Raw genomic sequence first — 14403 nt, 5'->3', positions numbered from 1 at the left:
CAACACTCTACAATATCTTCACCAAGCCACTCTTTGACGATCTTGACAATCTGGGTATCACCTATACCAATTACGCAGAAAATACCCAGATTCTCCTACCACTTACTGGGGATTATGGGGAAGATCTGGCTTTGGTGAACAGAGTCTATAGCATCATTCAGGCATGGATGGCCAACCATGGCCTATGCTTGAACGATGACAAAACGGAGCTCATCATCCTGGGCATCGCAGCTCGCATCACCAAACTCAACCCAAATTACTCAGCTTTTATCATCGATGGGAACACTATCAAGGTCGCCAGAGAAGTAAAAACTCTAGGTTTCTACCTCGACTCGACCCTATCCCTCACCAAACAGGTAAACTCACTGGCCTCATCCATGGCCTATACATGTAAATTAATACGAGCCGGGAAACAATTCCTATCTGATGACAGTTGCCTAATCCTATCCAGAGCCCTTATCCTATCAAAATTAGATTATTGTAATTCCCTCTACATAGGGGCAACTAAACAAACAATCAACAGAATACAAGTGCTCCAAAATAATGCACTTAGAGCGCCCTAAGTATTCCTAGAAGAGCACATATTTCTGAAATAAGACGAAAACACAAATGGCTATCTACCCAGGAAAGAATCAACCTCAAATCTGCCTCCCTCATGCACAAATGCTTAAACAACAAAGCCCCTTGTTACCTAACAGAACGATTAACTAGAAAAAACTCCACTAGACCAACAAGAACAGTCAGCCCCAACTGCCTGCTAGTGCCCAGATTTAAACTGACCACTATTGGAGGGTCCAGCTTCCCAGTTAGGGCAGCTCAATTGTGGAACTCCCTACCTCACGCTCTTAGATCTGACGAAACGTTCAACAAATTCGGAAAGAACACAATAAAATGGCTCACTGAGAATGCTATGTAACCCGCACTCTCCCCACGCACCTACCGCATGTATTGTACCTGATATAGATTTGCTATTTTGTAAACGTCAGCTATATGATGACTTGCTGTCTGCATACCGTTTGTATATGTACTTTACTGCTTTACCTTCATCCTGTGGAGCCTAGAAAATTGTTTTTACCATGCTCTGTAAACTTGTAACTTCTGTAACCAAGCTGTAAGCCCTCTTGTCACATGCGCCCTGCTACCTCAGGGTCCGGTGCACACAATAAATAAATAAACAAACAAACTTACATCTACTGTCCTTAATGTAAAGGATGTTGTCTGACCCATGAAGCTCTACAGGTTGTAGTCATGTCATATAGAGCTCTGGTTCTCTCCAGGCTGTACTACTGCAAAAGACTCTTACTTAATCTTATTCTCTCCTCCTTCCGCCCTCTTCAACTAATCCAGAATAAGACTGCAAGCCTTATCCTTGGCCTCAAGCCCAGGCACTGCATCTCTCCAGCCCTAAAATCTCTCCATTGGCTCCCGGTGGCTGCAAGGATCATAGTTAAGACCCTCTGCATCATCCATAAGACTTTCTGGGGCCTGGGACCCCGCTACCTTCAACCTTCTCTCCCCAAATACCTCCATGCTAGAGTCCTTCGGTGCTCTAGCTCTAACTCTCTGCAGGTCTCACGTTTCTCCAAGTGGAGAGTGTGGGGTAGATCTCTTTCCTCGGCAGGAGCCTCCCACTGGAATGTCCTCCCTGTCCCTCTCAGACTTGAGGGCGGACCTCCTTAAGTTCCGGAAACTTCTCAAGACCTTCCTTTTCTCCTCCTTCCCTCTTCCCCTTCCTTGCTAAATCCCCCTGCTGTTGCGACAGGTTCATGGTCCCTTCTGAGTCATACAGGGGCCCAGGCCCTCCCTCGGCCAGTCTGCCTCAGCACCCCCTTTCAGCACTTGCCGTTGGGTGCCCTTCCCTGACTAGAATCCTGAGTCTAGTCCACCCCCCTCCTTGCACTAGTTACTGTTTTCCCTTCCCCCAGCACACTTGCCTTAGCACTTACCCAGCACCTGGACCCCCCCTTCCACATCCCTCCCTTGTCCTCCACTTGCCTTCCTTTGTCCTGACCTTAACCCTCCTGCACTTCTTGCTTGCTGCACTTGCACGATTCGAATGTCACAAGGCCTCGTAGGACCGTTTAATGCCGTTATTCTTCTCTGTTCCGCCTCCCCCTAAGTCTTGTGGCGCCTGCAAACACTTTCTGCTCTATAGGTGCCATAGAATATGACAGGCACTCTCCCAACACTGCTTTATTCCAAAATTCATGATGTCATTTAGTCATTTACTGGTTGTAATACTCTCAATTATACTCTGACCAATGTGTTTACCTTAGCATACAGGTTTATGCACACTATCACCCACCCCGGTATACAAAGGCATAATCCTGTTTTTGTTCATTTTATCTAGGGTGAAAGGGGTGTAGTTCGCTGTGCACCGCATTCTGCACCAATCCAAATATTAACACATTTATATCTAACCAGGAGATCTCCAATAACGATTGAAGCCATTTCCTTGATGAAAGAGTACAGTGCCTAATGGTTGGGGTATTCAGCTGATATGAAAACCATGCAAACTAACAGTTGAAAGCATGGCTGTGTTGCATGTTTCCGCAGGGAGGCCAAGAACTGAGTGCAGTGGTGGCTACTTTGAAACTGGTGGGGTGTAAATATCTGTGCAGACAAAGCTATTGTGGCCAACGACCCATCCAGAAAGGGTTGGAGAGGAGTCTCCAAGAATATTCCAGATCTTCTGCATTACCCAAGGAAAGCAGAGGACATAGGCATTCACATCCTAGTGTCCCTCTTTTTGATTACGGGCCCACGTGGCATTAGCAATTCCTTCGCAGTCAAACATTAAATCATAAGGATTAATTCAATGGGTTGTACATTGTACTTAGATGGCCATGCACTTGACTTGCAATTCTCCAGGAAACCCAACCTAAATCAGAGAGCGTTGTGGGCCGTTCATGGACATCACTGTCCACAGACGCAGTTATGAACGCTATTAACACCCTCGCCTTGTGACGGGATGCTGTTGGCACTTAGTTCAACAACAAAAAAGGAAAAGACGCTCCCTTTCATCATGGAGAAGCTTTGCCCAATCCAAAATGGGCATGATAGTTGCATTAGGGACTCGGAGCAAGTCCCTTGTTGTGTCTATGGCAGCATTTATTTATTTATTTTATTCATTTATAAATGACGCTCCATATTCCATAGAAATCTATGCATGGATGTAAACTACCACCTGTGTTACTGACATCACACATCACTGAGTGAACAGGTTACATTTGATTTGTCATATTGGGTTGATCTGTTCACATAGCAATATTTTTGTGGACTCTTCTTTCTTCAAAAACACTATTTGACTTTGTTTTTTAAATATTTTTGTATTTGTGTGAAATTATATATCTATTAAAATATGTTGTTTGATACCTGGTCTATGGTAATACACACAGTTGGTTGATAGTTACTATCACCAGGGGAGAAGTTAACCTACATCCTATGTGTAGGGAAGGTGGGTAGCTCGTGGTGAAAGTGCTGCTTTTTATATGCATACTTCCTCAATCACCTCAGCCCCCTCACAAAAAAAGAGGAACCTTTTTGCTCAAAACATTTGAATCTAAAGCATGTAGCAGCCCGTGGGCATCGAGGCGCTGTTACAGTGGTAGATGGTTATACATAGTTACAGGGGTACATACAAAGTCAGTGCAGACTGCGTATTTGAGGATTGCATGTTCATAGCTTAGACAAATAGCCATGTTTTCAGGGCTTTACGGCATAAGAGTGGAGGGAGAGGCGGGTGGATGGCGGATAAGGTTAGTGATGGGAAAATGGGGGAAAAGGGCCTCTAAAGGGGACGGGGTTGAGGGTGGTGCAATGGGAGGGGGTTGGTGTGGGTAACGGGAGGAAAAATGGCACTGATAGCTTGAGTGTGCCAGCAGCTCCCTCCGAATGCAGGCTTTGATTGTGTCTTGAAGACCACTGTTGGATGAAGCTGATTGGCTGGTACCCCCATGCTGGGTGCTAATCCTAATGGACTCAGGCACCACCGTCATCACCCATCAAAGTAATTTACTCAATACGGGCACATGCCTTCAGATCCATCTTTTGAAAATAATTGTTTTCCTTCTGCAAAATTAAGCAATAGATGGAGTGGGTAGCCTACCAACTCCACCTATAGCCTTAATGTGTTCAGTACTAATGAGCTAGCAATGGTAGGTCATTAGCACTGAACAAATTAAGACTATTGTAGTAGACTGATGTTCCTACTTCTCCCAAAGAACCTGGCCAAACAAATTGAACAGCTTCAAAAAAGGACAGTCAGACCTATATGCTGATTGGGAAATTACAACCACATCTTGACAGCGGCAAAACAGTAGAGAATACAAATGAAAGTACTCTCTGGCTCTGACAAAACCATTTTGAACAAGGAACCAAGCTACATGTCCAACATACTTAAGTGCCAGGCACCCTGGGATCATCCACATCCAAAAGACTACAATTTGAGTAATTAGGAAAAGATCACCAAGACTTCAAGTCGCACAAGGTCCTGCACTCTGCAACTACGAGAACAACAAAACCTTTACATACAAAAGGTTACTGAGAAAAGAAATATTCAACCCAGGAATCAGGGTACATGGAAATGCACTAGAAACTAAACAAATGTAGTATCGGATAAAAGAGGAACTAAGGAGTGCTTACCAGTCCTTAACCCGTAGTGAACGGTAAATTGTATCTACTCCTTTATCTAATGTTATTTTTTCTTTGTCTTACTCTTTCCTCAACATCCCCCTCTTTCCCTTGTGCACGCTGTGAAGCGAGGTCTTTTACGTGGTGCGCATGTGCAAATAACAATAAATACATTGGATGTGCAGTGTGTTAATAGCCCAATGGGATGCTCCAAGCCTCCTTCCTATCACTTCCTGGTTTCTGTAATACGGTCTCAGTTGGATGACCCACACCGCACTGCCTCATGTACAACACATCATGACAAAAATGCTCCTGGCAGAGTAATTGTGGTAGGTCAGTGATTTATTAGATACTTCCGCACAATAAACCTGCATCACCCCGGCACCTGTCCCGCTTTGACTCCATCAGGCATGCAACATTAATGCTAAGCTCCCCAGGACATGCTACATTGCGGCGCGTAACGACCGCTCCAGCCTATCTCCTCATTTCGGCTAAGACACTAGTATTCAAACTTGTTTAGGCCGAGTCTTCCCCCTCCCCCCTTTGAGTAAAAATGTTGCTGCCTAGCGCCATTTTGGGTAAAAAGGTAGGTCAGAGTCCAAAAGCTATGTTGTTAAGGGACACAGATGCAAGTGTGCATTGTTACAAGACCGCAAGGCTGCGATACAAACATCCATCACATAAGATACATATGACTGCAGTTGGTGCTTGCCTTCTCTGTGGACAGCTCCGTTCCTTGCCCCATGAGCAGGACGCTCTTGTCAACGACATTCAGGGCGCATAGCGATCCGGGCGCCGCTTCCAGTTTTAGACTGATGCTAGAGGCCGGAAGGCCCTCGCCTGCTGAAAAGTCTAGCTTCACCTGAAATAACAGAAAAAAAGAATCAGCCGTTGGATCAAGTTGGAGCAATGGGTAATAGTGAAAAGACAGGAACAAGACCTGGAGGCGGATTTGCCCATCATTCAATGTTATCCCCAGCCCTCTAGTGTTATTCATGTGCCAACACACATCCCATTCAAATCACCTCAGCCCTGCTCTGCAACACACGTTACTGGTCAAGTGACAGAAGTGTCCTGAGCATCCTTTAAAGAACAATATTCCTGCCATGGAAGACCACCCAGAAGTACAATGAAAGAATAGTGACTGCCTCTTCCAGCACTACAGAATTATTCACAGTTCTCTGAGAGCATGAATCCCCATTGCCCCCCCCCCCCAATCCCCTTCCTCTTTGGTAAAAGACAACCTTTGGTTCAGCCCCATCCATGATGCCCTCACAGGAAATATTCTGCAATATGAAATGAGCAAGAAACTCACCTGCATAACAGTAGCTGAACTACCAGACACCCAGACCTCTACGCTGACCCTCATTTCACTATTTGAATTCCAAGCAGTTTTAACATCTGACCCAGTGGCTAAAATAAATGACCTCAAACCTTCCAAATGTAAAGGCAACCTTTTCCCAGCCCCCCTTGTGAAGGAATGTGCTGAACGATTTTGGCCCCTCATTGCTGCCATTGTCAACACCTCCTTTGCCTCATGCTCAGTTTCCACATGCCTCAAAGAGTCATGGGTCTCCCCTCTGCTTAAGAAACCTACCTTACACCCAGCATCCCCCACCAACTACGGACTTATCACCACTGTCCTCTTTCTCTTGAAGATTATTGATAGAGTGCCTTATCTTCAAATCCAGGACTCCCTTAAAGCATATCAAATCCTGAACCCCCGACAATTGGGCTTCCGTCCTAAATATAGAATTGAAACAGCCATCCTTGACTTTAAAAATCAACTAGACTTAGCCATGGATGCTGGCATCCACTTCCTCCTCCTTCTCCTCGATCTCTTAGCCGCCTTTGATCTGGTCGACCACCTAACCCTATGCCACCATCTCACTTCCTCTGCTCACTTCTCCAGCAGCAAAATGGATCTCTGCCTTACTAGCAAACAGATCTTCCAGAGTCTTTGCCAGGGCCGCCCCCCACTCCCGCACCCCAGTCTCTTGTGGAGTCCCACAAGGCTCCTGTGTTTCGCCCACGCTCTAAAACATTTACACCAAGCCGCCCCAATTCAACCACATTGACTCCTTGAACATCTCCTACACTAAATATGCTGACAATACCCAAATCCTTAACCACACACAAGACGCAGACGAAGAGAACAGCATATACAAAACCATCCAAACCTGGATGGCATCACATAACCTGTGCCTAAACAATGAGGAGACTGAACTACTTTTCATTGGTTCTCCTGCACATCTCCCCAAACTCGACACTGCCTTCAGCCACTTCAACATCCCTGCTGCAACTTCGGTAAAAATGCTAGTAGTCTTTCTGGATGCATCTCTCACCATGACACCCCATGTCAACCACATCGCCTCAACCTCAGCCTTCCCGACCAAGCTCATCACCGCCTGCAAGCCTTTCCTCGCTTCAGAAAACCGTCTCACCATTGCACGGGCCCTTGTCCTATCCAGGTTGGACTATTGCAATGCACTTCTCTCTGGCACATCAGAGAAAAACCTCTACAAACCCCTGAAAAGCAATGCTCTCCGTGCCACCCTTAACCTAACCAAGCACAACTACATCTCAGAGGCACGAAGATGCGCTCACTGGATCCCTATCCGTGAATGAATTTCCTTCAAAATTCTTGCCATAACCCACCGCTGTCTGTCCAACAGTGCACCCCCTTACCTCGCCCAGGAGGTCCAGAGACCCCTCCAATCTGCTGACAGCCACTGTCTCACCACACCGAGATTTCAACGCAAAAGAGCAGGCAACGCCAGCTTCCCTGTTCACTCTGCCTTACTCCCGATCCGAGAGGAGCCCTCCTTCCATCTCTTCTGGAAAAAACCTGAAAGCTCACCTATTCACTTAACTGTTTCTCCCCTCTTCCATGACTGCCTACTATGTATGACACTGTACTCACACTGTAACCTCGTCTGCAACTGCCTCACCTACTTACTGTAAGAATCAGTGCCTGGATGCCCAGGGGCTTTGTAAGCTACTATAAATGCAATAAATAAATACAATAAATAAATAGGGACTCTGCAAGGGTGAGGTGATCAATCTTTGGATCAACTGCCATGCTGGATTGGTTCAGTGGTCTATGGACATCTTCCTTGGGGGGAGTACCATCCACCCCTCCATCCCCAGTGCTGCCCACCTTCCTCCAATAGAAACACACTTTCACCCTTGTCCCCAGCGGCTTCTGGATGCCACCATGCTTTCATACAGGTTCCAGAGACGGACTCTTAGACTGGGATGGGCTATTGCTACCCTGACAGAGCTGCAAAGGAAAGTCAGGGTACCCACCCCTGGGTACTCTCCTTGGGGAGGCTTGAATGGATCTCTCCAGCTGCTTGCAGGGGCATTGACGAGATACTACAAGGCCCCTTGTGCCCAGCTACCATAGACTCATGTGGCTCCCAGGAGCTACAGATGATGCTTGGCTGAAAGTGTGCATTCACTGCTGCTGCTCAGGGTTGCAGAACACATCCTCACTACTCAGAAACAGTATCACGTAATATTATCCCCAATAAAAAATATTGCTGTATATATGGTTGTCAGGAACGGCCATAGGCGATATTTTTATTGGGGATAATATTGGGTTTTTTTTGGGAGCGGGGTCGCGGGGGTGTCCCCTGCTCCCTTTAAAATAATACAAGGGTTGCAGGGGTGTCGCCCGCAGATTCCATGTCTTAATATTGCCGCAAAAATATGGCAATATTTTTGTATGGCGATATTTTTGCGGGGATATTAACACATGGAACCTCAGAAACTATGGCACTTCTGCAGGGGTGCCACAGTCCAGCAGAGGTTTGCTGGTGGGAGGTAGCTATGGAGCGGGTCTATGAACTAAGAGTAATAGCATTACTGTAAAACAGGTGCATATATTTTCCTTACTCTTGTTACAGGATTAATTATTTTCCTCATATTATATATAGGTTCTGTAATTAAATCATTGCTTCAGCAATCAATTCCTAAATTTTAAGGGGTTTGTCAGATCCACAGTACTTCATTTGTAAAGTCCTCAATTTTTCATTAATCAAATCTTTTATTCAAATCTTCAATTTTATAATGGTTAATTAATCAATTCCTCTCAGATCCTTTAATTAAATCCTCAGTTTTAAAATGCCACATTGATCAAATCCTCTTCAATTCTTTGGTGGTTTGTTAATAAATTCTCTCAAATGCATGAATTAAATCCTCAAATAAATCCTCTCAAATCTTTTCATTAAATGCTCGTTAATCACAATAAACAAACTGCATTCAAAAGAACCTATCTCAAGAACCAGGTGTTCACAGCTTTCTCGTTCCCTAGTAGATGCAGCACAGGGTATCCTGAGGTTACTGACCAGCAAAACTTGCTTTGCCCTAGCCCGGGGGGCAAAGGGGGATCTATATTCCAATGCGTGCATGGTCCGAGATGGGCCTAATACCAGTAGCTATAGAAATCCATGAATGATTGAACAATGATGTGACTTATAACTATATTTAACAAAAACGCAAATTCATATTTCCATAATGCTGGTCCAAATATCAGTCAATGAGCAGAAGTGCTGCATAGATTTTGATCACCAATTATAAATGGAGAGGAAGAAATGCTGCAGACACTCCAAAGTACCAGGGAAGGAGTTATTACCTACAAAGCCTATCCACAAGCAAAAATCAGTGAAATTATCAACAATCCCCCACCCCACCAGTGGTTCAACAGGGAATCTGCAGAATTAATCAAAAATAAAAAAAATAATATTAGATTTAACCAAATTTTGGCTGATCGAAAATTTCAAACAGCCGAAAATTTCGATCAAATCTACCATTCGATGCAACTATAGTAAACAAGAGGTGCGGGGGTGTCCCCCAAGACCTAAATGAAAATGTTGAAGGAAAAAAAAAGGACTCTGCGGCACTGGTTCCCATGCACATAAGTGAAGGGAACCGGCATCTCAGAGGAGGGATGGCAGAGGCGGCAGCACACTGCGATGTGTGCCGCCAGAACGTAAGTAAGGTGTTTGGAGGGAGCAGGTTGCAAGAAATGTCTGAGGGCGACAAAACCAAAAATAGTTTTCGGTAAAGTAACTCATTTTTTTCTCCTCAGACATTTCATATTCGAACTAATCTTGGATGAGGAAACACTGTTCCAGGGATGTAGGCCCTGCCTTCTTTTACTACAGTGAACTTCCATAATTTGGAGTAGCTGAAGACCTTCACAATCTTACTCATAAGCCTGTTGAGACCTATTGGTGAAACCTATACTTTGCATCATTGGGGAAGCGACAAGCTGGGGCCCTGTACCCGGCTACGTATTAATATTTAAAAGAAATGGCCCCTTCAGAATATATGGAGTGCTAAATTAGCCCTTCCGTGGCTGACCACCCAGGATCATCTGCAGCTCTTAGTTTAGTTTAGTTTAGTTTAGTTTATTATTTGTATAGCGCGCCAAACCCTGGAGTATCAGGGCGCAAACAGACAAGGATATGCTCAACTTGGTTACAGGTACATAGAAATCAGATGAAGGTGCAGAGATGCGCTGAGCTTGGTTACAGATATGCTCGGCTAATTGCAAGTACAGGAAAAGGCAGGAAGTGTAGACATAGACATCAGCAATATTACAGCAAGCAGATATGAACAAGGGGAGATCAAGGACAGGGGAGCAAGGAGCATGCTCCTGTTCGCGTAATATAAAGTTATATACAGTAATGTACAATGTGACAAGTGGACTAGTTAGCTGTCGTTGGGGAGAGATCAAGGACAGGGGAGCAAGGAGAGATCAGGACAGGGGAGCGAGGAGCATGCTCCTGTTCACGTAATATATAGTTATATACAGTAATGTACAATGTGACAAGTGGACTAGTTAGCTGTCGTTGGCTCTCAGCCACCTAGTGAGGTTTTGTCTAAATTTTGCGAAAGGCTGAGGTTCTCTGACATCATGCGGGAGGGAGTTCCATAACTGCGCAGCCTTGACCGGGAAGCTATTTCCTCCTATAGTGGCAAGTTTGAAACGCGGGACTTGGAGGCAGTTTGCGTTGGCTATTCTGGTAGGTCTGGAAGAAGTCCTTTTGCGTAATCTATCCATGAGGTAAGGTGGAGCTTTGTTGTTGATACATTTGTGGGTGAGGGAAGCGATTTTGAGATGAATTTTGTCTATGGTGGCGAGCCATTTGTATTCTCTTCTTGTCGAGGATATATGCTCGTTTCTATTAATCTTGAGTGCTGCTCTCAAGGCATTATTCTGGAGCACTTGAATTTTGTGGATGGTCTGTTTATTAGCTCCAATGTAAAGTCCATTACAATAGTCTAATTTGGACAGTATCAAGGCTCTGGCAAGTGTAATGCAACTATCTGTGGAGAGGAATTGTTTGCTCGCTCTGATAAGTTTGCATGTATATGCGGTGGCAGAAGCTAGAGAGTTAACTTGTTTGGTAAAGTTCATGGTGGCGTCTAGGTAGAATCCTAAGGTTTTTACTTCATGAGCTACTTTTATGTTGTTCCCATCAATAATGAAGTTGTCGTAATCGGGGCTGAGTTTGGATATATAGGTAGTGGTGCCCAGGATGATAAGCTCAGTTTTATCATCGTTCAGGCATAGGCCGTGTGTGGCCATCCATGCCTGAACGATGCTATAGATCCTGTTCACTAGGGCCAGGTCCTTGGCGTAGTCTCCTGAGAGCGGGAGGAGGATCTGGGTATCGTCTGCGTAGTTAGTGTAGGCGATACCCAGATGATCCATTTCATCAAAGAGAGGCTTCGTGAAGACATTGTAGAGGGTGGGTGACACACAAGACCCTTGTGGAACACCGCATGTTATAGGGATTGGATCTGCTGAGGCTGATGGAGCGAAGACTCTCATGGTCCGATTACTCAGGAATGACTTGATCCAAATTATGGCCTCTTTTGAGAAGTGGGCTGCCGAGTCGAGGTGACTACAGAGGACTGTGTGGTCCACTAAGTCGAATGCCGCTGATAGGTCCAGGAGGAGAAGTAGGGCCGCTTGGCCATTGTCTCTGCAATCGTCTATTTGGGCCTTAAGATCTATTAACGCTGTCTCGGTCCCATGTTGCGGGCGGAATCCTGATTGACTGATTCCAAGTAGGTGGTTAGACTCTAGGAAGCTTTGAATTTGCAAGTAAGCCACTTTATCTACAATTTTTAGGAGAAAGGGCACAGTCGTGATGGGCCTGAAGTTAGTCGGAATGGTAGGGTCAAGGGTTTGCTTCTTTAGTAGTGGCAGTACCCAGGACTCTTTTAGGTTGATCGGTACTGAACCTGAGGTGAAGGAAGAGTTGATTAGTTTGGTTATAAATGGCGACAGTTCTCTCGCAGCATCCTTGATGAGTTGTGCTGGGCATTGGTCGCCTTTGCAGTTAGACGGTTTGAGTCCCAGGATGACCTTTTCTACCTCTATGGGCGATACCTTAGAGAAGCAGAAACGGGTTCCCAACTTGGGCTGTGGCGGTGGCGCTGAGCTCTGAGGGATGTGTGGTGTTAGTGATGCCTTCTTGATGGCAATTTTGGTTTGTAGGTTTGCTACCTTGTTTGTTAAAGCAAGTTGTATGCTAGAGCACCATTTTTTATCCTTGGTGCAGTTTTCTTGGGGTACAATGGGTGTTTCCAATTCTTTCAGAATGCTGAACAGTTCTTTGACACTAGATTTTGAGTTGGATATTCTAGTATTGTAGGTTTCTTGTTTGGCTAATAATATTTCTTTCTTGTATTGGGAGGAGGCTTTGGAGAGGTTGAGTTTATTTTTGACTGATGGGGAAAGTCTCCAAATAGTTTCAAGTTTTCTTTTGGCCAGCCTAAGATTTTTTAGGTGGGGCGTTTCTTAATAAGAAACCAGTCAACAGCATTGTAGCCCTATGAGGCGAGGTTGAAAAGGTGAATTTATTCCCAGACAGGTCATCATATTGGACCTTGCAGCCATTAAAAGATTGACTATGGTGATAGAGTCAGTGCAACATACAATTTGAATCTTGACCATTATGCCTCTCCTCCATGCACAGGGGACAGGGCATGCAACTATTGGCTTAAGTTAATGTGCCGCAGAAGCCAACGCCCACCGGGATCATCACTTATACCTTCCCACAAGGGTCCTCTGCTAACTAGAGCAGACACAGGAAGACAGAGTATTGGAGAAGAAACATTGCCTATCCCAAGAGAAAAAGTTTTAACAAAACAGGAAATAAAATTGTTTCATATCAAGCCCAGAAAGAGAATCAGACTGGCTAATCCCATTCTTCCAACAGCCCAGCCACATGTTGCTTGCACCCCCAGATAGGTACATAAGGATTTATTAGAGTGAAATAAGACGTGCAACTTGTCTGTTTGCAGTGGGACCTGCTACATTAAGAACTAATTCCTCCAGAAACGGCAAGTTACTTCATCCCAGGAGGAGTAGATATGTGCCATGAGAAGACGGACAGAACCTAAAGTAGATTTGTCATAATGTAGAATGCACTACATGTAGCAATCCAGCTGAGCAACAAGGTCCTGGAAAGACAAAGAGGCATGTTGTACCCACAGACTCCTGAATCTTGCAAACCTCAGGAGCCCCTAGACAGAGGTGAATACCGAACTCGCACTTCCATCCTCCCAGTAAGAAAATCTTCTTCTCGTTCATGAGTTGGCTGCAATGCACACCTTTTACCTTCCAGACAATTGACAGTTGAGGCAGCACCAATATATCTTGGTTATTATGGATTATGTGACCTGAAATGCAGAGGACTTTCTCATGAGATGACAACAATGTCAAGAGTATTGGGAAACACCTTGTTCCCTGATTCTCGCAAGTAGTTTGTCATAAAGAGATCTTAACAGTTGAGGGAATTTCTTTCATGTCACTGGTGATCTAAGACTTTAAGAACACCAGAACATCGATATCGAGCTCAAATAAAACTCTAAACTCCTTTAGAAATTGGTCAATGAAGATGCAAGGAAACAGTACAAGCTGCTATATAGGGCTTTGTGCATTGCCAGAACACCCTTGTACTGGATACTCACCCTTTGAACTTGTGTATGGAAAGGAGCCTTGAGATGTGTTTGTCATTTTGAAGAAGAGCGAGGAAGGACACATAGTCGGTCGAAAAACTAATGAATTCATCCAAGCCACTCATGGGTGATTATGGCTGATCCAGTTCCTGCTCCAACAACATTTGATAGTCAGCAAGGAGAAACATAAGTGGCTGTATGATCCTGAACATGATTGAGGAAATCCCCCAACAAACTAACAGGCAAGCGGCCATGCACCTTATGAAGTTATCCAAGTCCTCAGCGACAAGTACAACATCCAGCAGGATGGTCAGAGGACAACCCCCACACTCCCAGGTCTACCACATTAATTTGTCAAGAGCCTGGATGAAGGCAGATGATCTGACACTCATGGCCCACTTTTAGACAGACAAACTGCGACAACTATGGTCCATCCAGGTAAGCTGATTCTGGAATATCTGACAACCCAGCAAACCTGCAATTTGGAAGATCTTCTCCAACAGTTTGCTGATGTCTTTGTTGAAACTCCAGAGCGAGAACACAAATTTCTACACTGGATAGAGATACTTCCAGCGGAGTCTGTCTGCCTTTATTTTTTTTTTTTTTATTTTTTTTTTATTTTTATCGGTTTATTACAAACCTTTAAAATGTTTACAAACAACACTGGATTTCATCAAGAGAGAAGTGTCCGTTAACCATCGCTTGACAGACCCTTAGCAATCGCTTAGCGATACCCCTCCAAGGTCGCCGACAACAATACAAGACTTTGTCACCCTTGAACATCAA

The 14403-nt window shown here is 44.8% G+C and overlaps 1 protein-coding gene across 1 annotated transcript in view; it reads right to left on the bottom strand.

Moving 5' to 3' along the window:
- The window catches only part of LOC138510506 (alpha-2-macroglobulin-like), a 1041624-nt gene that overhangs the window by 550399 nt on the left and 476822 nt on the right, over positions 1 to 14403 (bottom strand). Inside the window, exon 15 of the mRNA XM_069626208.1 lies at positions 5345 to 5494. Within this exon, the coding sequence (XP_069482309.1) occupies positions 5345 to 5494 (150 nt within the window). The remainder of the gene's footprint in view (positions 1 to 5344; positions 5495 to 14403) is intronic.

This window comes from Ambystoma mexicanum, chromosome 6p (assembly GCF_040938575.1).
Source record: "Ambystoma mexicanum isolate Mex_15411 chromosome 6p, UKY_AmexF1_1, whole genome shotgun sequence".
NCBI classification, from domain to species: domain Eukaryota; kingdom Metazoa; phylum Chordata; class Amphibia; order Caudata; family Ambystomatidae; genus Ambystoma; species Ambystoma mexicanum.
This window is presented reverse-complemented; position numbering and strand designations above follow the sequence as displayed.